Genomic DNA, 25,045 nt, shown 5'->3' with positions numbered 1-25,045 from the left:
TGTGATTACTGTGTGTGTTGTGTAATTACTGTGTGTGATGTGTGATTACTGTGTGTGTCGTGTGATTACTGTGTGTGTTGTGTGATTACTGTTTGTGTTGTGTAATTACTGTGTGTGTTGTGTGATTACTGTGTGTGTTGTGTAATTACTGTGTGTGATGTGTGATTACTGTGTGTGTTGTGTGATTACTGTGTGTGTTGTGTGATTACTGTGTGTGTTGTGTGATTACTGTGTGTGATGTGTGATTACTGCGTGTGTTGTGTGATTACTGTGTGTGTTGTGTGATTACTGTGTGTGATGTTTGATTACTGTGTGATGTGTGATTACTGTGTGTGATGTGTGATTACTGTATGTGTTGTGTGATTACTGTGTGTGTTGTGTGATTAATGTGTGTGATGTGTGATTACTGTGTGTGTTGTGTGATTACTGTGTGTGTTGTGTGATTACTGTGTGTGTTGTGTGATTAATGTGTGTGATGTGTGATTACTGTGTGTGTTGTGTTATTACTGTGTGTGTTGTGTGATTACTGTGTGTGATGTGTGATTACTGTGTGTGTTGTGGGATTACTGTGTGTGTTGTGTGATTACTGTGTGTGATGTGTGATTACTGTGTGTGTTGTGTGATTACTGTTTGTGATGTGTGATTACTGTGTGTGTTGTGTGATTACTGTGTGTGTTGTGTGATTACTATGTGTGATGTGTGATTACTGTGTGTGATGTGTGATTACTGTGTGTGTTGTGTGATCACTGTGTGTGATGTGTGATTACTGTGTGTGTTGTGTGATTACTGTGTGTGATGTGTGATTACTGTGTGTGATGTGTGATTACTGTGTGTGATGTGTGATTACTGTGTGTGTTGTGTGATTACTGTGTGTGTTGTGTGATTAATGTGTGTGATGTGTGATTACTGTGTGTGTTGTGTGATTACTGTGTGTGTTGTGTGATTACTGTGTGTGATGTGTGATTACTGTGTGCGTCGTGTGATTACTGTGTGTGCTGTGTGATTACTGTGTGTGTTGTGTGATTATTGTGTGTGTTGTGTGATTACTGTGTGTGATGTGTGATTACTGTGTGTGATGTGTGATTACTGTGTGTGCTGTGTAATTACTGTGTGTGATGTGTGATTACTGTGTGTTGTGTGATTACTGTGTGTGTTGTGTGATTACTGTGTGTGTTGTGTGATTACTGTGTGTGTTGTGTGATTACTGTGTGCGTCGTGTGATTACTGTGTGTGTTGTGTGATTAATGTGTGTGATGTGTGATTACTGTGTGTGTTGTGTGATTACTGTGTGTGATTTGTGATTACTGTGTGTGTTGTGTAATTACTGTGTGTGATGTGTGATTACTGTGTGTGTCGTGTGATTACTGTGTGTGTTGTGTGATTACTGTTTGTGTTGTGTAATTACTGTGTGTGTTGTGTGATTACTGTGTGTGTTGTGTAATTACTGTGTGTGATGTGTGATTACTGTGTGTGTTGTGTGATTACTGTGTGTGTTGTGTGATTACTGTGTGTGTTGTGTGATTACTGTGTGTGATGTGTGATTACTGCGTGTGTTGTGTGATTACTGTGTGTGTTGTGTGATTACTGTGTGTGATGTTTGATTACTGTGTGATGTGTGATTACTGTGTGTGATGTGTGATTACTGTATGTGTTGTGTGATTACTGTGTGTGTTGTGTGATTAATGTGTGTGATGTGTGATTACTGTGTGTGTTGTGTGATTACTGTGTGTGTTGTGTGATTACTGTGTGTGTTGTGTGATTACTGTGTGTGTTGTGTGATTACTGTGTGTGTTGTGTGATTACTGTGTGTGTTGTGTGATTAATGTGTGTGATGTGTGATTACTGTGTGTGTTGTGTGATCACTGTGTGTGATGTGTGATTACTGTGTGCGTCGTGTGATTACTGTGTGTGTTGTGTGATTACTGTGTGTGTTGTGTGATTACTGTGTATGTTGTGTGATTACTGTGTGTGTTGTGTGATTACTGTGTGTGTTGTGTGATTACTGTGTGTGATGTGTGATTACTGTGTGCGTCGTGTGATTAATGTGTGTGTCGTGTGATTACTGTGTGTGTTGTGTGATTACTGTGTGTGATGTGTGATTACTGTGTGCGTCGTGTGATTACTGTGTGTGTTGTGTGATTATTGTGTGTGTTGTGTGATTACTGTGTGTGATGTGTGATTACTGTGTGATGTGTGATTACTGTGTGTGATGTGTGATTACTGTGTGCGTCGTGTGATTACTGTGTGTGTTGTGTGATTAATGTATGTGTTGTGTGATTACTGTGTGTGTTGTGCGATTACTGTGTGTGTTGTGTGATTACTGTGTGTGTGGTGTGATCACTGTGTGTGATGTGTGATTACTGTGTGTGATGTGTGATTACTGTGTGTGTTGTGTGATTAATGTATGTGTTGTGTGATTACTGTGTGTGTTGTGCGATTACTGTGTGTGTTGTGTGATTACTGTGTGTGATGTGTGATTACTGTGTATGATGTGTGATTGCTGTGTGTGATGTGTGATTACTGTGTGTGTTGTGTGATTACTGTGTGTGATGTGTGATTACTGTGTGTGTTGTGTTATTACTGTGTGTGTTGTGTGATTACTGTGTGTGATGTGTGATTACTGTGTGTGTTGTGGGATTACTGTGTGTGTTGTGTGATTACTGTGTGTGATGTGTGATTACTGTGTGTGTTGTGTGATTACTGTTTGTGATGTGTGATTACTGTGTGTGTTGTGTGATTACTGTGTGTGTTGTGTGATTACTATGTGTGATGTGTGATTACTGTGTGTGATGTGTGATTACTGTGTGTGTTGTGTGATCACTGTGTGTGATGTGTGATTACTGTGTGTGTTGTGTGATTACTGTGTGTGATGTGTGATTACTGTGTGTGATGTGTGATTACTGTGTGTGATGTGTGATTACTGTGTGTGTTGTGTGATTACTGTGTGTGTTGTGTGATTAATGTGTGTGATGTGTGATTACTGTGTGTGTTGTGTGATTACTGTGTGTGTTGTGTGATTACTGTGTGTGTTGTGTGATTACTGTGTGTGTTGTGTGATTACTGTGTGTGTTGTGTGATTAATGTGTGTGATGTGTGATTACTGTGTGTGTTGTGTGATCACTGTGTGTGATGTGTGATTACTGTGTGCGTCGTGTGATTACTGTGTGTGTTGTGTGATTACTGTGTATGTTGTGTGATTACTGTGTGTGTTGTGTGATTACTGTTTGTGTTGTGTGATTACTGTGTGTGATGTGTGATTACTGTGTGCGTCGTGTGATTACTGTGTGTCGTGTGATTAATGTGTGTGTTGTGTGATTACTGTGTGTGATGTGTGATTACTGTGTGCGTCGTGTGATTACTGTGTGTGCTGTGTGATTACTGTGTGTGTTGTGTGATTATTGTGTGTGTTGTGTGATTACTGTGTGTGATGTGTGATTACTGTGTGTGATGTGTGATTACTGTGTGTGCTGTGTAATTACTGTGTGTGATGTGTGATTACTGTGTGTGTTGTGTGATTACTGTGTGTGTTGTGTGATTACTGTGTGTGATGTGTGATTACTGTGTGTGATGTGTGATTACTGTGTGTGATGTGTGATTACTGTGTGTGCTGTGTAATTACTGTGTGTGTTGTGTGATTACTGTGTGTGATGTGTGATTACTGTGTGTGATGTGTGATTACTGTGTGTGATGTGTGATTACTGTGTGTGTTGTGTGATTACTGTGTGTGATGTGTGATTACTGTGTGTGATGTGTGATTACTGTGTGTGCTGTGTAATTACTGTGTGTGCTGTGTAATTACTGTGTGTGATGTGTGATTACTGTGTGTGTTGTGTGATTACTGTGTGTGTTGTGTGATTACTGTGTGCGTCGTGTGATTACTGTGTGTGTTGTGTGATTAATGTGTGTGATGTGTGATTACTGTGTGTGTTGTGTGATTACTGTGTGTGATGTGTGATTACTGTGTGCGTCGTGTGATTACTGTGTGTGTTGTGTGATTACTGTGTGTGTTGTGTAATTACTGTGTGTGTTGTGTGATTACTGTGTGTGTTGTGTAATTACTGTGTGTGATGTGTGATTACTGTGTGTGTTGTGTGATTACTGTGTGTGTTGTGTGATTACTGTGTGTGATGTGTGATTACTGCGTGTGTTGTGTGATTACTGTGTGTGTTGTGTGATTACTGTGTGTGATGTTTGATTACTGTGTGATGTGTGATTACTGTGTGTGATGTGTGATTACTGTTTGTGTTGTGTGATTACTGTGTGTGTTGTGTGATTAATGTGTGTGATGTGTGATTACTGTGTGTGTTGTGTGATTACTGTGTGTGTTGTGTGATTACTGTGTGTGTTGTGTGATTACTGTGTGTGTTGTGTGATTACTGTGTGTGTTGTGTGATTACTGTGTGTGTTGTGTGATTAATGTGTGTGATGTGTGATTACTGTGTGTGTTGTGTGATCACTGTGTGTGATGTGTGATTACTGTGTGCGTCGTGTGATTACTGTGTGTGTTGTGTGATTACTGTGTGTGTTGTGTGATTACTGTGTATGTTGTGTGATTACTGTGTGTGTTGTGTGATTACTGTGTGTGTTGTGTGATTACTGTGTGTGATGTGTGATTACTGTGTGCGTCGTGTGATTACTGTGTGTGTCGTGTGATTAATGTGTGTGTCGTGTGATTACTGTGTGTGTTGTGTGATTACTGTGTGTGATGTGTGATTACTGTGTGCGTCGTGTGATTACTGTGTGTGCTGTGTGATTACTGTGTGTGTTGTGTGATTATTGTGTGTGTTGTGTGATTACTGTGTGTGATGTGTGATTACTGTGTGTGATGTGTGATTACTGTGTGTGCTGTGTAATTACTGTGTGTGATGTGTGATTACTGTGTGTGATGTGTGATTACTGTGTGTGTTGTGTGATTACTGTGTGTGTTGTGTGATTACTGTGTGTGTTGTGTGATTACTGTGTGTGTTGTGTGATTACTGTGTGCGTCGTGTGATTACTGTGTGTGTTGTGTGATTAATGTGTGTGATGTGTGATTACTGTGTGTGTTGTGTGATTAATGTGTGTGATGTGTGATTACTGTGTGCGTCATGTGATTACTGTGTGTGTTGTGTGATTACTGTGTGTGTTGTGTAATTACTGTGTGTGTTGTGTGATTACTGTGTGTGTTGTGTAATTACTGTGTGTGATGTGTGATTACTGTGTGTGTTGTGTGATTACTGTGTGTGTTGTGTGATTATTGTGTGTGTTGTGTGATTACTGTGTGTGATGTGTGATTACTGTGTGTGATGTGTGATTACTGTGTGTGCTGTGTAATTACTGTGTGTGATGTGTGATTACTGTGTGTGATGTGTGATTACTGTGTGTGTTGTGTGATTACTGTGTGTGTTGTGTGATTACTGTGTGTGTTGTGTGATTACTGTGTGTGTTGTGTGATTACTGTGTGCGTCGTGTGATTACTGTGTGTGTTGTGTGATTAATGTGTGTGATGTGTGATTACTGTGTGTGTTGTGTGATTAATGTGTGTGATGTGTGATTACTGTGTGCGTCATGTGATTACTGTGTGTGTTGTGTGATTACTGTGTGTGTTGTGTAATTACTGTGTGTGTTGTGTGATTACTGTGTGTGTTGTGTAATTACTGTGTGTGATGTGTGATTACTGTGTGTGTTGTGTGATTACTGTGTGTGTTGTGTGATTACTGTGTGTGTTGTGTGATTATTGTGTGTGATGTGTGATTACTGCGTGTGTTGTGTGATTACTGTGTGTGTTGTGTGATTACTGTGTGTGATGTTTGATTACTGTGTGATGTGTGATTACTGTGTGTGATGTGTGATTACTGTGTGTGTTGTGTGATTACTGTGTGTGATGTGTGATTACTGTGTGATGTGTGATTACTGTGTGTGATGTGTGATTACTGTGTGTGATGTGTGATTACTGTTTGATGTGTGATTACTGTGTGTGATGTGTGATTACTGTGTGTGTTGTGTGATTACTGTGTGTGCTGTGTGATTACTGTGTGTGATGTGTGATTACTGTGTGATGTGTGATTACTGTGTGTGTTGTGTGATTACTGTGTATGTTGTGTGATTACTGTGTGATTTGTGTGATTAATGTGTGTGCTGTGTGATTACTGTGTGTGTTGTGTGATCACTGTGTGTGATGTGTGATTACTGTGTGTGTTGTGTGATTACTGTGTGTGTTGTGTGATTACTGTGTATGTTGTGTGATTACTGTGTGTGTTGTGTGATTACTGTGTGTGTTGTGTGATTACTGTGTGTGATGTGTGATTACTGTGTGCGTCGTGTGATTACTGTGTGTGTCGTGTGATTAATGTGTGTGTCGTGTGATTACTGTGTGTGTTGTGTGATTACTGTGTGTGATGTGTGATTACTGTGTGCGTCGTGTGATTACTGTGTGCGCTGTGTGATTACTGTGTGTGTTGTGTGATTATTGTGTGTGTTGTGTGATTACTGTGTGTGATGTGTGATTACTGTGTGTGATGTGTGATTACTGTGTGTGCTGTGTAAATACTGTGTGTGATGTGTGATTACTGTGTGTGATGTGTGATTACTGTGTGTGTTGTGTGATTACTGTGTGTGTTGTGTGATTACTGTGTGTGTTGTGTGATTACTGTGTGCGTCGTGTGATTACTGTGTGTGTTGTGTGATTAATGTGTGTGATGTGTGATTACTGTGTGTGTTGTGTGATTAATGTGTGTGATGTGTGATTACTGTGTGCGTCGTGTGATTACTGTGTGTGTTGTGTGATTACTGTGTGTGATGTGTGATTACTGTGTGTGTTGTGTAAATACTGTGTGTGATGTGTGATTACTGTGTGTGATGTGTGATTACTGTGTGTGTTGTGTGATTACTGTGTGTGATGTGTGATTACTGTGTGCGTCGTGTGATTACTGTGTGTGATGTGTGATTACTGTGTGTGATGTGTGATTACTGTGTGTGTTGTGTAAATACTGTGTGTGATGTGTGATTACTGTGTGTGATGTGTGATTACTGTGTGTGCTGTGTAAATACTGTGTGTGATGTGTGATTACTGTGTGTGATGTGTGATTACTGTGTGTGTTGTGTGATTACTGTGTGTGTTGTGTGATTACTGTGTGTGTTGTGTGATTACTGTGTGTGTTGTGTAATTACTGTGTGTGATGTGTGATTACTGTGTGTGATGTGTGATTACTGTGTGTGCTGTGTAAATACTGTGTGTGATGTGTGATTACTGTGTGTGATGTGTGATTACTGTGTGTGTTGTGTGATTACTGTGTGTGTTGTGTGATTACTGTGTGTGTTGTGTGATTACTGTGTGTGTTGTGTGATTACTGTGTGCGTCGTGTGATTACTGTGTGTGTTGTGTGATTAATGTGTGTGATGTGTGATTACTGTGTGTGTTGTGTGATTAATGTGTGTGATGTGTGATTACTGTGTGCGTCGTGTGATTACTGTGTGTGTTGTGTGATTAATGTGTGTGATGTGTGATTAATGTGTGTGATGTGTGATTACTGTGTGTGTTGTGTGATTAATGTGTGTGATGTGTGATTACTGTGTGCGTCGTGTGATTACTGTGTGTGTTGTGTTATTACTGTGTGTGTTGTGTAATTACTGTGTGTGTTGTGTAATTACTGTGTGTGATGTGTGATTACTGTGTGTGATGTGTGATTACTGTGTGATGTGTGATTACTGTGTGTGATGTGTGATTACTGTGTGTGATGTGTGATTACTGTTTGATGTGTGATTACTGTGTGTGATGTGTGATTACTGTGTGTGTTGTGTGATTACTGTGTGTGTTGTGTGATTACTGTGTGTGATGTGTGATTACTGTGTGATGTGTGATTACTGTGTGTGATTACTGTGTGCGTCGTGTGATTACTGTGTGTGATGTGTGATTACTGTGTGTGATGTGTGATTACTGCGTGTTGTGTGATTACTGTGTGTGATGTGTGATTACTGCGTGTTGTGTGATTACTGTGTGTGTTGTGTGGTTACTGTGTGTAATGTGTGATTACTGTGTGCGATGTGTGATTACTGTGTGTGATGTGTGATTACTGTGTGCGTCGTGTGATTACTGTGTGTGTTGTGTGATTAATGTGTGTGTTGTGTGATTACTGTGTGATGTGTGATTACTGTGTGTGATGTGTGATTACTGTGTGCGTCGTGTGATTACTGTGTGTGTTGTGTGATTAATGTATGTGTTGTGTGATTACTGTGTGTGTTGTGTGATTACTGTGTGTGTTGAGTGATTACTGTGTGTGTGGTGTGATCACTGTGTGTGATGTGTGATCACTGTGTGTGATGTGTGATTACTGTGTGTGATGTGTGATTACTGTGTGTGTTGTGTGATTACTGTGTGTGTGGTGTGATCACTGTGTGTGATGTGTGATCACTGTGTGTGATGTGTGATTACTGTGTGTGATGTGTGATTACTGTGTGTGTTGTGTGATTACTGTGTGTGATGTGTGATTACTGTGTGTGTTGTGTGATTACTGTGTGTGATGTGTGATTACTGTGTGTGTTGTGTGATTACTGTGTGTGTTGTGTGATTACTGTGTGTGTTGTGTGATTACTGTGTGTGATGTGTGATTACTGTGTGTGATGTGTGATTACTGTGTGTGTTGTGTGATTACTGTGTGTGATGTGTGATTACTGTGTGTGATGTGTGATTACTGTGTGTGATGTGTGATTACTGTGTGATGTGTGATTACTTTGTGTGATGTGTGATTACTGTGTGTGATGTGTGATTACTGTGTGTGTTGTGTGATTACTGTGTGTGATGTGTGATTACTGTGTGTGATGTGTGATTACTGTGTGTGTTGTGTGATTACTGTGTGTGATGTGTGATTACTGTGTGTGATGTGTGATTACTGTGTGTGATGTGTGATTACTGTGTGTGATGTGTGATTACTGTGTGATGTGTGATTACTGTGTGTGTTGTGTGATTACTGTGTGTGTTGTGTGATTACTGTGTGTGATGTGTGATTACTGTGTGTGTTGTGTGATTACTGTGTGTGATGTGTGATTACTGTGTGTGTTGTGTGATTACTGTGTGTGATGTGTGATTACTGTGTGTGATGTGTGATTACTGTGTGTGATGTGTGATTACTGTGTGTGATGTGTGATTACTGTGTGTGATGTGTCATTACTGTGTGTGTTGTGTGATTACTGTGTGTGATGTGTGATTACTGTGTGTGTTGTGTGATTACTGTGTGTGATGTGTCATTACTGTGTGTGATGTGTGATTACTGTGTGTGATGTGTGATTACTGTGTGTGATGTGTGATTACTGTGTGTGATGTGTGATTACTGTGTGTGTTGTGTGATTACTGTGTGTGATGTGTGATTACTGTGTGTGTTGTGTGATTACTGTGTGTGATGTGTGATTAATGTGTGTGTTGTGTGATTACTGTGTGTGTTGTGTGATTACTGTGTGTGCTGTGTGATTACTGTGTGTGATGTGTCATTACTGTGTGTGATGTGTCATTACTGTGTGATGTGTCATTACTGTGTGTGATGTGTCATTACTGTGTGTGATGTGTGATTACTGTGTGTGATGTATGATTACTGTGTGTGTGTGATTACTGTGTGTGATGTGTGATTACTGTGTGTGATGTGTCATTACTGTGTGTGATGTGTCATTACTGTGTGTGATGTGTCATTTCTGTGTGTGATGTATGATTACTGTGTGTGATGTATGATTACTGTGTGTGATGTATGATTACTGTGTGTGATGTGTGATTACTGTGTGTGTTGTGTGCTTACTGTGTGTGTTGTGTGATTACTGTGTGTGATGTGTGATTACTGTGTGTGTTGTGTGATTTCTGTGTGTGATGTGTGATTACTGTGTGTGATGTGTGATTACTGTGTGTGATGTGTGATTACTGTGTGTGTTGTGTGCTTACTGTGTGTGTTGTGTGATTACTGTGTGTGATGTGTGATTACTGTGTGTGTTGTGTGCTTACTGTGTGTGTTGTGTGATTACTGTGTGTGATGTGTGATTACTGTGTGTGTTGTGTGATTACTGTGTGTGATGTGTGATTACTGTGTGTGATGTGTGATTACTGTGTGTGTTGTGTGCTTACTGTGTGTGTTGTGTGATTACTGTGTGTGATGTGTGATTACTGTGTGTGTTGTGTGATTACTGTGTGTGATGTGTGATTACTGTGTGTGTTGTGTGATTACTGTGTGTGTTGTGTGATTACTGTGTGATGTGTGATTACTGTGTGTGTTGTGTGATTACTGTGTGATGTGTCATTACTGTGTGTGATGTGTGATTACTGTGTGTGTTGTGTGATTACTGTGTGTGATGTGTGATTACTGTGTGTGATGTGTGATTACTGTGTGTGTTGTGTGATTACTGTGTGTGTTGTGTGATTACTGTGTGATGTGTCATTACTGTGTGTGATGTGTGATTACTGTGTGTGTTGTGTGATTACTGTGTGTGTTGTGTGATTACTGTGTGTGTTGTGTGATTGCTGTGTGTGTTGTGTGATTACTGTGTGTGCTGTGTGATTACTGTGTGTGATGTGTGGTTATTGTGTGTGTTGTGTGATTACTGTGTGTGATGTGTGATTACTGTGTGTGATGTGTGATTACTGTGTGTGTTGTGTGATTACTGTGTGTGATGTGTGATTACTGTGTGTGTTGTGTGATTACTGTGTGTGATGTGTGATTACTGTGTGTGTTGTGTGATTACTGTGTGTGTTGTGTGATTACTGTGTGTGCTGTGTGATTACTGTGATCAATGTGTGATTACTGTGTGTGTTGTGTGATTACTGTGTGTGCTGTGTGATTACTGTGTGTGTTGTGTGATTACTGTGTGTGATGCGTAATTACTGTGTGCGATGTGTGATTGCTGTGTGTGTTGTGTGATTACTGTGTGTGATGTGTGATTACTGTGTGTGCTGTGTGACTACTGTGTGTGTTGTGTGATTACTGTGTGTGTTGTGTGATTACTGTGTGTGTGTTGTGTGATTACTGTGTGTTGTGTGATTACTGTGTGTGATGTGTGATTACTGTTTGTGTTGTGTGATTACTGTGTGTGTTGTGTGATTACTGTGTGTGATGTGTGTTTACTGAGTGTGATGTGTGATTACTGTGTGTGTTGTGTGATTACCGTGTGTGTTGTGTGATTACTTGTGTGTTGTGTGATTACTGAGTGTGTTGTGTGATTACTGTGTGTGATGTGTGATTACTGTTTGTGTTGTGTGATTACTGTGTGTGTTGTGTGATTACTGTGTGTGATGTGTGTTTACTGAGTGTGTTGTGTGATTACTGTGTGTGATGTGTGATTACTGTTTGTGTTGTGTGATTACTGTGTGTGTTGTGTGATTACTGTGTGTGATGTGTGTTTACTGAGTGTGATGTGTGATTACTGTGTGTGTTGTGTGATTACTGTGTGTGATATGTGATTACTGTGTGTTGTGTGATTACTGTGTGTGATGTGTGATTACTGTGTGTGATGTGTGATTATTGTGTGTGTTGTGTGATTACTGTTTGTGTTGTGTGATTACTGTGTGTGATGTGTGATTACTGTGTGTGATGTGTGATTACTGTGTGTGTTGTGTGATTACTGTTTGTGTTGTGTGATTACTGTGTGTGTTGTGTGATTACTGTGTGTGTTGTGTGATTACTGTGTGTGTTGTGTGATTACTGTGTGTGTTGTGTGATTACTGTTTGTGTTGTGTGATTACTGTGTGTGTTGTGTGATTACTGTGTGTGTTGTGTGATTACTGTGTGTGTTGTGTGATTACTGTGTGTGTTGTGTGATTACTGTGTGTGATGTGTGATTACTGTGTGTGTTGTGTGATTACTGTGTGTGTTGTGTGATTACTGTGTGCGATGTGTGATTACTGTGTGTGTTGTGTGATTACTGTGTGTGATGTGTGATTACTGTGTGTGATGTGTGATTACTGTGTGTGTTGTGTGATTACTGTTGTGTGTTGTGTGATTACTGTGTGTGATGTGTGATTACTGTGTGTGTTGTGTGATTACTGTGTGTGATGTGTGATTACTGTGTGTGTTGTGTGATTACTGTGTGTGATGTGTGATTACTGTGTGTGTTGTGTGATTACTGTGTGTGATGTGTGATTACTGTGTGTGTTGTGTGATTACTGTGTGTGTTGTGTGATTGCTGTGTGTGTTGTGTGATTGCTGTGTGTGTTGTGTGATTACTGTGTGTGCTGTGTGATTACTGTGTGTGATGTGTGATTACTGTGTGTGTTGTGTGATTACTGTGTGTGTTGTGTGATTAGTGTTGTGTGTTGTGTGATTACTGTGTGTGATGTGTGATTACTGTGTGTGATGTGTGATTACTGTGTGTGTTGTGTGATTACTGTGTGTGATGTGTGATTACTGTGTGTGTTGTGTGATTACTGTGTGTGATGTGTGATGTGTGATTACTGTGTGTGTTGTGTGATTACTGTGTGTGATGTGTGATTACTGTGTGTGTTGTGTGATTACTGTGTGTGTTGTGTGATTACTGTGTGTGCTGTGTGATTACTGTGATCAATGTGTGATTAAATTTCGATTTAAAGCTTTCGTGACTGCAGGGATTCATCTTCTTGGTTCTTTCGGTAAAGTCACGTAGAAGGGAAGTAATAAAATAATAAAAATAAAACATAATAAAACAATTCTCACGACGTTTCGGCCACAACGCAAGCAGCCATCCTCAGGCGAAGAATGAAACACCCCAAGCTTGGAGCGTATATTTAAGCTGGGTTAGAGGGGGGGGAGGTGGGAAGAAGAGCGCCTACACAAAATAATTTGCATATCAAGAGGAATTCAGCATATGGAAAATGCGTAGGAGGTGGGCGGGGGGGGTTCCAAATCAATACTATGCCCGTGCATTATGCAGGATTAGCAGCATCAAAGGGGGGGGGGGAAGGGGGGGAGCATTAACAAAGGAAAGGAATGTTAATAGTATGTAGCTGTAGTTACTAAACAACCACGTAAAAAACTACAGTATAAACTGCATGACAAACTAAAGTATAAACTACATAGCATCATCAGTAAACTTACTATACTCTACAATAAGCTGAGTTACTAACAGTAAGTAATACATGAAAAATTCTACGTTGTAAAAAATTATATAATATGCTTCCATCTAAACTTTATTCTCTTACATCACACGCGTCTATACCGTACTATATACTTCCATAGGCAAAACCAACATTAAATTACATACTGTATTGCTATAAACCACCCTATACCTTATACATTTTTAATATAACACTATGTATTATTCTACCCACCCTAATGTGTATCAAAATGGTGTATTACGTCCTTCCAGTGATTGCTAAGCCAGAATCCATCTTCTCGGTTAAAATTGTCTCTGTGTTTGTAAATGTGGATCGCCTCATGTACGAATCTCTCATGATAGCCAGATGGCTTGCAGAGAACCTCTGTCTTGGAGAAGTCAATGTCATGTGAGCCCACTGAGTTGTAACAGTGATCTGCCACGGCTGAGGTGTTTGTCCTACCGTGTTTCAGGTCAGCTTTATGTTCACGGATGCGGTCCGAGACATGTCGTTTGGTTTCCCCAATGTAACTGCTACCACAGAGGCAACTTAGTTTGTAGACACCAGGGTACTGTATGTCTGGAACCACATCTTTTACAGACGGTACCAGATCACGGATTTTATGTACTGTGTTGAATCGGACCTGGATCTTGTGTTTAATCAGGATTTTGGAGATCTTTTTTGTGACCCCAGCAATGTAGGGTAAGGTGATGGTCTTGAAAGGCTCCTCAACAGGATCCTTCTTGGTGGTTGGAGTGATGGCTTTGCGGATTGTGTAGTCGGAGTAACCATTAGCCTTAAGAGCTTGGCGTACGTGTTTGAGTTCACTGGAAATGTGTTCATGGTCGGAGATGCATTGGGCTCTATGATATAGAGTCTTGATGAGGGAATTCTTCTGGGATGGATGGTGGTGGGAATCCGGTTTTAGATAAGCATCCGTGTGGGTGGCTTTCCTGTAGACAGAGTGGCTCATTGAACCATCAGGTCTCCTTTTGATTAGGACATCCAAAAAGGGTAGCTTGCCATCATTTTCGACTTCCATGGTGAATCTGATGGCTGGGTGTATGGAATTGATATGGTCGAGAAATTGGTCTAGAGCAGGCCGGCCATGTGGCCAGATGACAAAAGTGTCGTCTACGTACCTCTTCCATAAGGTCGGGCGTAGAGTGGCAGTCTGGATGGCGTCCGTCTCAAATTTCTCCATGAAGATGTTGGCTACAACCGGATATAAGGGGGAGCCCATTGGGGTGCCCTCAATTTGCTTGTAGAAGGTTCCATTCCAGGTGAAGTATGTATTGGTTAAGCAGTGTCTCACCAGGGGGGGTACCCCAGCATTCAGTCCTTGATGAATCAAGTCTTCAATGATTGCGATGGTGTCAGGCACAGGCACCTTGGTGAACAAGGAAACCACATCAAAACTGACAAGCAGGTCGTCTGGGGACAGGGCAATCCCCTTGATTGTTGATACCAGGTCAGTAGAGTTTAGTACTGCAGAGGTGGTTTTTCCAGTGAAAGGCCGTAGGATTTCGGACAAAAAACGAGCCAGTTTGTAAGTGGGGGAGTTGATAGTAGAGACAATGGGACGAAGAGGTGTATCTTCTTTATGTATCTTTGGCAAGCCGTACAATCTTGGTGGCCTGGCTGCAGAAGGTTTCAACGAGAACTGTTTGGTCTGATCAATTAATGCGGTTGAAGCAGAAATGATGTTGTTGGTTTTGGAGACGAGGCTGTTGGTGGGGTCTCTTTTTATTTTTGTATAGCTGCCATCGGTGAGTAGTTCTTGAATTTTGTTGTTGTATTCTATTTTGTCCATGATGACAGTGGCATTGCCTTTGTCGGCTGAGAGGATGACAATGTCATCCCTCTTTTTTAATTGAGCTAATTCAAAACGCTCATCTTTGCTGATGTTGCTAGCTGGCATCTTAGCGTTTTTGAGGGTTACAGAGATTTCCGATCTTGCTACGTCTGCAGCGATGTGACTCAAGCCCTTGAGAGCTACATCTACTCGAGCAATTATATCATTAACTGGTATGTGTCTAGGTGTGACTGCAAAGTTTAGTCCTTTAGCTAAAACGGATTTCAAACCTTCAGAAATAGGACTGTTACTGCGATTAATTACGACTTTGTTAACATCTAGCTTTTCAATGTGTGGGTCCGGTTTCTTGTTTGAGAGGCGGTTGAATTTGGAAATCAAGTTGTCCTTACATTTAGTCGACATAGCGGCAGCTGAAGAGGCAGTCATTTTTTCCACATGTTCCCAATCCGATGTGGACATTGTTGCACTCAAGGATAAGTGTGATTTGTAGAGTGTCTTGTCTAACTGATCTAGTTCGGTGCGCGTAAGTCTGATTTTCTCTGAGATAAGAGCTAAGCTAGTTCTAGACAGAATTCGTTTCGCATTAGAAGAAGTTACAGCAGCAGATGTTAGTGTAAATGCGTTCGGTATTACCTTAGAGTCGCGGCATCTCTTCAGAAAGGTGAGAGACTCGATTAGCTGAGCCTTCTTGTCCCGGAGCTTGTTGAAGGATCTCAAAGTTATGTGGAAACCCTCCCCGTAGAGGCGGTTAAATTTCGATTTAAAGCTTTCGTGACTGCAGGGATTCATCTTCTTGGTTCTTTCGGTAAAGTCACGTAGAAGGGAAGTAATAAAATAATAAAAATAAAACATAATAAAACAATTCTCACGACGTTTCGGCCACAACGCAAGCAGCCATCCTCAGGCGAAGAATGAAACACCCCAAGCTTGGAGCGTATATTTAAGCTGGGTTAGAGGGGGGGGAGGTGGGAAGAAGAGCGCCTACACAAAATAATTTGCATATCAAGAGGAATTCAGCATATGGAAAATGCGTAGGAGGTGGGCGGGGGGGGTTCCAAATCAATACTATGCCCGTGCATTATGCAGGATTAGCAGCATCAAAGGGGGGGGGGAAGGGGGGGAGCATTAACAAAGGAAAGGAATGTTAATAGTATGTAGCTGTAGTTACTAAACAACCACGTAAAAAACTACAGTATAAACTGCATGACAAACTAAAGTATAAACTACATAGCATCATCAGTAAACTTACTATACTCTACAATAAGCTGAGTTACTAACAGTAAGTAATACATGAAAAATTCTACGTTGTAAAAAATTATATAATATGCTTCCATCTAAACTTTATTCTCTTACATCACACGCGTCTATACCGTACTATATACTTCCATAGGCAAAACCAACATTAAATTACATACTGTATTGCTATAAACCACCCTATACCTTATACATTTTTAATATAACACTATGTATTATTCTACCCACCCTAATGTGTATCAAAATGGTGTATTACGTCCTTCCAGTGATTGCTAAGCCAGAATCCATCTTCTCGGTTAAAATTGTCTCTGTGTTTGTAAATGTGGATCGCCTCATGTACGAATCTCTCATGATAGCCAGATGGCTTGCAGAGAACCTCTGTCTTGGAGAAGTCAATGTCATGTGAGCCCACTGAGTTGTAACAGTGATCTGCCACGGCTGAGGTGTTTGTCCTACCGTGTTTCAGGTCTGCTTTATGTTCACGGATGCGGTCCGAGACATGTCGTTTGGTTTCCCCAATGTAACTGCTACCACAGAGGCAACTTAGTTTGTAGACACCAGGGTACTGTATGTCTGGAACCACATCTTTTACAGACGGTACCAGATCACGGATTTTATGTACTGTGTTGAATCGGACCTGGATCTTGTGTTTAATCAGGATTTTGGAGATCTTTTTTGTGACCCCAGCAATGTAGGGTAATTACTGTGTGTGTTGTGTGATTACTGTGTGTGCTGTGTGATTACTGTGTGTGTTGTGTGATTACTGTGTGTGATGCGTAATTACTGTGTGCGATGTGTGATTGCTGTGTGTGTTGTGTGATTACTGTGTGTGATGTGTGATTACTGTGTGTGCTGTGTGACTACTGTGTGTGTTGTGTGATTACTGTGTGTGTTGTGTGATTACTGTGTGTGTTGTGTGATTACTGTGTGTTGTGTGATTACTGTGTGTGATGTGTGATTACTGTTTGTGTTGTGTGATTACTGTGTGTGTTGTCTGATTACTGTGTGTGATGTGTGTTTACTGAGTGTGATGTGTGATTACTGTGTGTGTTGTGTGATTACCGTGTGTGTTGTGTGATTACTTGTGTGTTGTGTGATTACTGTGTGTGTTGTGTGATTACTGTGTGTTGTGTGATTACTGTGTGTGATGTGTGATTACTGTTTGTGTTGTGTGATTACTGTGTGTGTTGTGTGATTACTGTGTGTGATGTGTGTTTACTGAGTGTGATGTGTGATTACTGTGTGTGTTGTGTGATTACTGTGTGTGATGTGTGATTACTGTGTGTTGTGTGATTACTGTGTGTGATGTGTGATTACTGTGTGTGATGTGTGATTATTGTGTGTGTTGTGTGATTACTGTTTGTGTTGTGTGATTACTGAGTGTGATGTGTGATTACTGTGTGTGTTGTGTGATTACTGTGTGTGATGTGTGATTACTGTTTGTGTTGTGTGATTACTGTTTGTGTTGTGTGATTACTGTGTGTGATGTGTGTTTACTGAGTGTGATGTGTGATTACTGTGTGTGTTGTGTGATTACTGTTTGTGTTGTGTGATTAATGTGTGTGATGTGTGTTTACTGAGTGTGATGTGTGATTACTGTATGTGTTGTGTGATTACTGTGTGTGATGTGTGATTACTGTGTGTGATGTGTGATTACTGTGTGTGTTGTGTGATTACTGTTTGTGTTGTGTGATTACTGTGTGTGTTGTGTGATTACTGTGTGTGTTGTGTGATTACTGTGTGTGTTGTGTGATTACTGTTTGTGTTGTGTGATTACTGTGTGTGTTGTGTGATTACTGTGTGTGTTGTGTGATTACTGTGTGTGTTGTGTGATTACTGTGTGTGTTGTGTGATTACTGTTTGTGTTGTGTGATTACTGTGTGTGATGTGTGATTACTGTGTGATGTGTGATTACTGTGTGATGTGTGATTACTGTGTGTGATGTGTGATTACTGTGTGTGATGTGTGATTACTGTGTGTGATGTGTGATTACTGTGTGTGATTTGTGATTACTGTGTGTGATGTGTGATTACTGTGTGTGATGTGTGATTACTGTGTGTGTTTTGTGATTACTGTGTGTGATGTGTGATTACTGTGTGTGATGTGTGATTACTGTGTGTGATGTGTGATTACTGTGTGTGCTGTGTGATTACTGTGTGTGATGTGTGATTACTGTGTGTGTTGTGTGATTAATGTGTGTGTTGTGTGATTTATGTGTGTGTTGTGTGATTACTGTGTGTGATGTGTGATTACTGGGTGTGTTGTGTGATTACTGTGTGTGTTGTGTGATTACTGCGTGTGATGTGTGATTACTGCGTGTGTTGTGTGATTACTGTGTGTGATGTGTGATTACTGTGTGTGTTGTGTGATTACTGTGTGTGATGTGTGATTTACTGCGTGTGATGTGTGATTACTGTGTGTGATGTGTGATTACTGTGTGTGTTGTGTGATTACTGCGTGTGTTGTGTGATTACTGTGTGTGATGTGTGATTACTGTGTGTGTTGTGTGATTACTGTGTGTGATGTGTAATTACTGTGTGTGTTGTGTGATTACTGTGTGTGATGTTTGATTACTGTGTGTGATGTGTGATTACTGTGTGTTGTGTGATTACTGTGTGTGATGTGTGATTACTGTGTGTGATGTGTGATTATTGTGTGTGTTGTGTGATTACTGTGTGTTGTGTGATTACTGTGTGTGATGTGTGATTACTGTGTGTTGTGTGATTACTGTGTGTGATGTGTGATTACTGTGTGTGATGTTTGATTACTGTGTGTGATGTGTGATTACTGTGTGTTGTGTGATTACTGTGTGTGATGTGTGATTATTGTGTGTGTTGTGTGATTCTTGTGTGTGATGTGTGATTACTGTATGTGATGTTTGATTACTGTGTGTGATGTTTGATTACTGTGTGTGTTGTGCGATTACTGTGTGTGATGTGTGATTACTGTGTGTTGTGTGATTACTGTGTGTGTTGTGTGATTACTGTGTGTGTTGTGTGATTACTGTGTGTGATGTGTGATTACTGTGTGTGTTGCGTGATTACTGTGTGTGTTGTGTGATTACTGTGTGTGTTGTGTGATTACTGTGTGTGATGTGTGATTACTGTGTGTGATGTGTGATTACTGTGTGTGATGTGTGATTACTGTGTGTGTTGTGTGATTACTGTGTGTGTTGTGTGATTACTGTGTGTGATGTGTGATTACTGTGTGTGTTGCGTGATTACTGTGTGTGTTGCGTGATTACTGTGTGTGATGTGTGATTACTGTGTGTGTTGTGTGATTACTGTGTGTGTTGTGTGATTACTGTTTGTGATTACTGTGTGTGATGTGTGATTACTGTGTGTTGTGTGATTACTGTGTGTGATGTGTGATTACTGTGTGTGATGTGTGATTACTGTGTGTGATGTGTGATTACTGTGTGTGATGTGTGATTACTGTGTGTATTGTGTGATTACTGTGTGTGTTGCGTGATTACTGTGTGTGTTGTGTGATTACTGTGTGTGATGTGTGATTACTGTGTGTGATGTGTGATTACTGTGTGTGTTGTGTGATTACTGTGTGTGTTGTGTGATTACTGTTTGTGATTACTGTGTGTGATGTGTGATTACTGTGTGTGATGTGTGATTACTGTGTGTGATGTGTGATTACTGTGTGTGATGTGTGATTACTGTGTGTGTTGTGTGATTACTGTGTGTGTTGTGTGATTACTGTTTGTGATTACTGTGTGTGATGTGTGATTACTGTGTGTTGTGTGATTACTGTGTGTGATGTGTGATTACTGTGTGTGATGTGTGATTACTGTGTGTGATGTGTGATTACTGTGTGTGATGTGTGATTACTGTGTGTGTTGTGTGATTACTGTGTGTGTTGCGTGATTACTGTGTGTGTTGTGTGATTACTGTGTGTGATGTGTGATTACTGTGTGTGATGTGTGATTACTGTGTGTGTTGTGTGATTACTGTGTGTGATGTGTGATTACTGTGTGTGATGTGTGATTACTGTGTGTGTTGCGTGATTACTGTGTGTGTTGTGTGATTACTGTGTGTGATGTGTGATTACTGTGTGTGATGTGTGATTACTGTGTGTGTTGTGTGATTACTGTGTGTGTTGTGTGATTACTGTTTGTGATTACTGTGTGTGTTGTGTGATTACTGTGTGTGTTGTGTGATTACTGTGTGTGATGTGTGATTACTGTGTGTGATGTGTGATTACTGTGTGTGATGTGTGATTACTGTGTGATGTGTGATTACTGTGTGTGATGTGTGATTATTGTGTGTGATGTCTGATTACTGTGTGTGATGTGTGATTACTGTGTGTGTTGTGTGATTACTGTTTGTGTTGTGTGATTACTGTGTGTGTTGTGTGATTACTGTGTGTGTTGTGTGATTACTGTGTGTGTTGTGTGATTACTGTTTGTGTTGTGTGATTACTGTGTGTGTTGTGTGATTACTGTGTGTGTTGTGTGATTACTGTGTGTGTTGTGTGATTACTGTGTATGTTGTGTGATTACTGTGTGCGATGTGTGATTACTGTGTGTGTTGTGTGATTACTGTGTGTGTTGTGTGATTACTGTGTATGTTGTGTGATTACTGTGTGTGATGAGTGATTACTGTGTGTGTTGTGTGATTACTGTGTATGTTGTGTGATTACTGTGTGTGATGTGTGATTACTGTGTGATGTGTGATTACTGTGTGATGTGTGATTACTGTGTGTGATGTGTGATTACTGTGTGTGATGTGTGATTACTGTGTGTGATGTGTGATTACTGTGTGTGATGTGTGATTACTGTGTGTGTTGTGTGATTACTGTGTGTGATGTGTGATTACTGTGTGTGATGTGTGATTACTGTGTGTGATGTGTGATTACTGTGTGTGCTGTGTGATTACTGTGTGTGATGTGTGATTACTGTGTGTGTTGTGTGATTAATGTGTGTGTTGTGTGATTACTGTGTGTGATGTGTGATTACTGTGTGTGATGTGTGATTACTGTGTGTGATGTGTGATTACTGTGTGTGTTGTGTGATTACTGTGTGTGTTGTGTGATTACTGTGTGTGTTGTGTGATTACTGTGTGTGATGTGTGATTACTGTGTGTGATGTGTGATTACTGTGTGTGTTGCGTGATTACTGTGTGTGTTGTGTGATTACTGTGTGTGATGTGTGATTACTGTTTGTGTTGTGTGATTACTGTGTGTGTTGTGTGATTACTGTTTGTGATTACTGTGTGTGATGTGTGATTACTGTGTGTGATGTGTGATTACTGTGTGTGATGTGTGATTACTGTGTGTGATGTGTGATTACTGTGTGTGTTGTGTGATTACTGTGTGTGTTGTGTGATTACTGTTTGTGATTACTGTGTGTGATGTGTGATTACTGTGTGTGATGTGTGATTACTGTGTGTGATGTGTGATTACTGTGTGTGATGTGTGATTACTGTGTGATGTGTGATTACTGTGTGTGATGTGTGATTATTGTGTGTGATGTCTGATTACTGTGTGTGATGTGTGATTACTGTGTGTGTTGTGTGATTACTGTGTTGATGTGTGATTACTGTGTGTGATGTGTGATTACTGTGTGTGTTGTGGGATTACTGTGTGTGTTGTGTGATTACTGTGTGTGATGTGTGATTACTTTGTGTGATGTGTGATTACTGTGTGTTGTGTGATTACTGTGTGTGATTACTGTGTGTGATGTGTGATTACTGTTTTTGCTGAAAGATCATTGTTGATGCTGTTTGGTTCCTGTGTGTGCGGTGATGTGAGGTTCGGTTGTTGTGTTCACCCAGTTTTGTACTTCAGTAACAATATGTATTGAGTCCAACTGAGTCGCAGACGTTGTCTTGGGAGCAACACTTTTTATTAACAACGACATAACATAATGTAACCTACACTCGGGTGGTGAACTACATTCTAGCCACGCTACGGCAGAACTACGATGGTCCCGCTCTTCCGGTCTAGACCACAATCTCGGTCCCAGACCACGTGGCTAGAGGCTTCTTCAACCCGACGTGGATTTTCTCTCACCAACAGGCAAAAACCTCGAGCCCCTCACAGGGCCCTGTTATATCGGCCCCGGCTGGGGCTGGCTCCGCCACTCGCCCCGCCCACCTTCTAGATCTCTCTGGCCCTTTCCCGAAGGCTCCCGAGAGCTCTTCTATACCACGTGACCACCCACCGGACCCCCTCCACCGGTGGCTCCCCTTCAATATCATCCGGTCATGTGTCGGCAGGCCAACTAGCGTATCATGCCCCAACGTAACCCTGGCTGGTTGACACTCCCTCTCGCTCCCTCACCGGGAGCCCACACCGCACACTGTACATGGTGCTTCCGCACTAACCAGCGCTCACCCAAGCCCCGCTAGGGCTGGTACTACGCCCAGTAACCGGATTGCTCATAATGACAACATATTATCCACCGTGGCCTCGCAAGCCCGGCACCACACAGTGACATTCCCAGTCACTACAAATATAACAGTCACATATATATTTAAATTCCAATATTTTAGTAATATTTGGGATATTGTATTTTCATTCACAGCCTCTGTGCATTGTGGATGATGTTCTGGACTGTTAATATCACTCTACCTGCCCATGTCAACTCATGTCAGTAACCCATGCCCCTGGTGTTCAGCCTTTCTACGGGCCCAGTCAGAGCTCCGTGCCACCGTCCCGGCCACCCTGGGCTGCAGCGTGGACGCCGTGGTCCCCATGGACTCCGTCGCCATCCGCTGGGTCTTGGACGACGTCGTCAAGTGGACAAACTCAAGTGGACAAACTCAGTTTAACAAGTGGACAAACTCAACCTCCCGGAGTCGATCTCCAGATGGGACGTTCACCGTGACGAGCCGGCTCAGCTTCACCTCATCAGCCGAGGACGATGGAAGGAAATGTCGCTGTGAAGCCTCGGGAGGCGACCTAGCCTCAACGATGGTCCAAGAATTCATCCTGGACGTCAAGTGTGAGTCTCCAGCAGTAGTTGTTGCCCTTGTGTTTATATTCGTGTACAGACTGTGCCACTGTGTCGTGCTATGGGTGGCACAGTAATTGCTGGCTTTGTGTGATGCCCTCCAGTGAGTGTAAGCCACTTAATTACTTGAGGTGAGATAACACAGGCGATCATCGCTGCTGCATGTGAAAGAAACTGAACAGTGGTCTTTAGTCTGCACACAGGGCCAGATGACATGAGATGCAAAGCTCCTCAGTGCCAGCACAGAACAACCCTGCTGGGCAGACAGTAAATGCTGTGAGTCTGTCAGATAGAGCCTTGACAGATGACTCCGTCTGTAAGGTCACCAAGCCCCACTCACTGAGCCCTGTGTGGTTGCACAATGGAGTAATGAGAGGCTCCCTCTCCACTCCCATCCAGTTGTCAAGACAATGACTGTCGGATTCTCCTCTGTTGGCAGATGCACCGGTGGTGGTGAACCTGTCTCAGGACGAGACGTGTGGGGGTGACCTCTGCATCCTCTGTGAGGTGAAGGCGAATCCTCCTGCCACCATCACCTGGAGAACCGTGGGGAGCGATGCATCAGAATGGAACCAGACCCAGCATGGGGATAGAACCCTGACTCGGAGCTCCGTGGTTATGAATCGATCACAGGAACACATTGTTACGTGTGTGGCGGCAAACGAGGTCGGCGAGACCGAGGCCGTATTTGACATTCAAGGTGCTCATTCCAGAATTTACTCACTCAGGATTGCCCTCATTAATGACTTCGCTCAATTTAAGTCTGTGCAGTGTGAAGGTTAACCTCAGCGAATGAGTGAAGGGCGTGTTTAACAGAGATTTCTCAGTTTAAATGACTGCATAAATCATATGGGTTTTGCACATTTTAGGTTTTTATCGCGTTCTTATTTCATCGTAAAATATCCAAATTGTGAAGTGTACAATATTAATCTAGCAGGCTAAGGGGGCTCATTCCATTCTTGTGACACGGGCCAACCGAGCAGCACAACACTGATAATGTTGTAGCTCTTTACAAAACACGTGGCGGCAAAAGCACGTGACTTGTGGCGAGGCACGTGGTGAGGGGCTGGCACAGGAAGCCACCGGCTCCACGCCGCCCAGGCCGTGACGGGGAGAGCCACGTGCAGCCGTGAGGGCTGCGGCTGCACGGGAGAGGCACCGCGCTGCACGCGCCCCTCTCCCCTGGCCAGCCACAGGGAGCTGCTGCTTCGCCACCGCACTCGCTGTCCGCCTTGAGCCTCGAATGCTCGCGGGTGGCCTTCGTGTGGGGTCGTCTTGTAGCCACGGTAACGAGGAGGGCTCCTTTCTGCAGGCGGCGCGGGCTCTGGCTGCTGGTGCGTCCTCTCCCTCCTGGCGCCGGTGGTCGCCTGGACGGGCGTAGGGCTTTGTCTGCTGCTGCTGTGGCGAGGGGCGGGCGAGGTAACGGTGCAGCTGCCTCCATCGTGTCTGAGTGTGGTGACAGCCGCCCCTCTCCCCAACTCCAGCCTGTCTGTCACCTTCCGCTGCTTCGCGTTTGTGGTTTGTTCAGGGAACAGTTGGAGATGCCTCTTGGGTCCTGACAGGGTGGTTCTAGCAGCAGGTTGTACGCGCCAGGGAATTGAACCGATTGGTTTTCCAGTTTGGTGCAGGTAAAGCCGAAAACCAACTGAACCGGTTACAGTTCACTTGGTTCAAAACGGTCTCGAAAGGTTGCGAAAAGCAGGGTAACCACGTTCACATTTGAACTTTTGCTCAAAATTAGCTGGTAAATTCAGATACAATTACAAATGACAACTTCTCGGCAATGTGCAATGTTGATGTAGCGACCCAGACCACGACAAAGGGGATTGAGCTCAGGGCTGGTTTTATTGTCCCGTAACCTCTGCCGCTCCAGAGCACTTCCAAGTCCCATAACCGGGAACAGGTCGCATGAGCGACAACTGAAGCAATGCCCGCTTCACAGCCCTCTTCTACAGTAGCTATATCCAACACACAATTACACTGAACATAGCGC

The 25,045-nt window shown here is 42.1% G+C and overlaps 1 protein-coding gene across 1 annotated transcript in view; it reads left to right on the top strand.

The window, feature by feature from the left end:
• LOC144737250 (sialic acid-binding Ig-like lectin 12) overlaps positions 1-24,185 on the top strand; it is a 63,480-nt gene extending 39,295 nt beyond the window's left edge. The window contains exons 6-8 of the mRNA XM_078619971.1: positions 22,717-23,043; positions 23,492-23,752; positions 24,154-24,185. Coding sequence (XP_078476097.1) covers positions 22,717-23,043; positions 23,492-23,752; positions 24,154-24,185 — 620 coding nt within the window. The remainder of the gene's footprint in view (positions 1-22,716; positions 23,044-23,491; positions 23,753-24,153) is intronic.
• Positions 24,186-25,045: the final 860 nt, after the last annotated feature.

Source organism: Lampetra planeri, chromosome 66 (assembly GCF_965212315.1).
Source record: "Lampetra planeri chromosome 66, kcLamPlan1.2.h2, whole genome shotgun sequence".
In the NCBI taxonomy this organism is placed as follows: Eukaryota; Metazoa; Chordata; class Hyperoartia; order Petromyzontiformes; family Petromyzontidae; genus Lampetra; species Lampetra planeri.
This window is presented reverse-complemented; position numbering and strand designations above follow the sequence as displayed.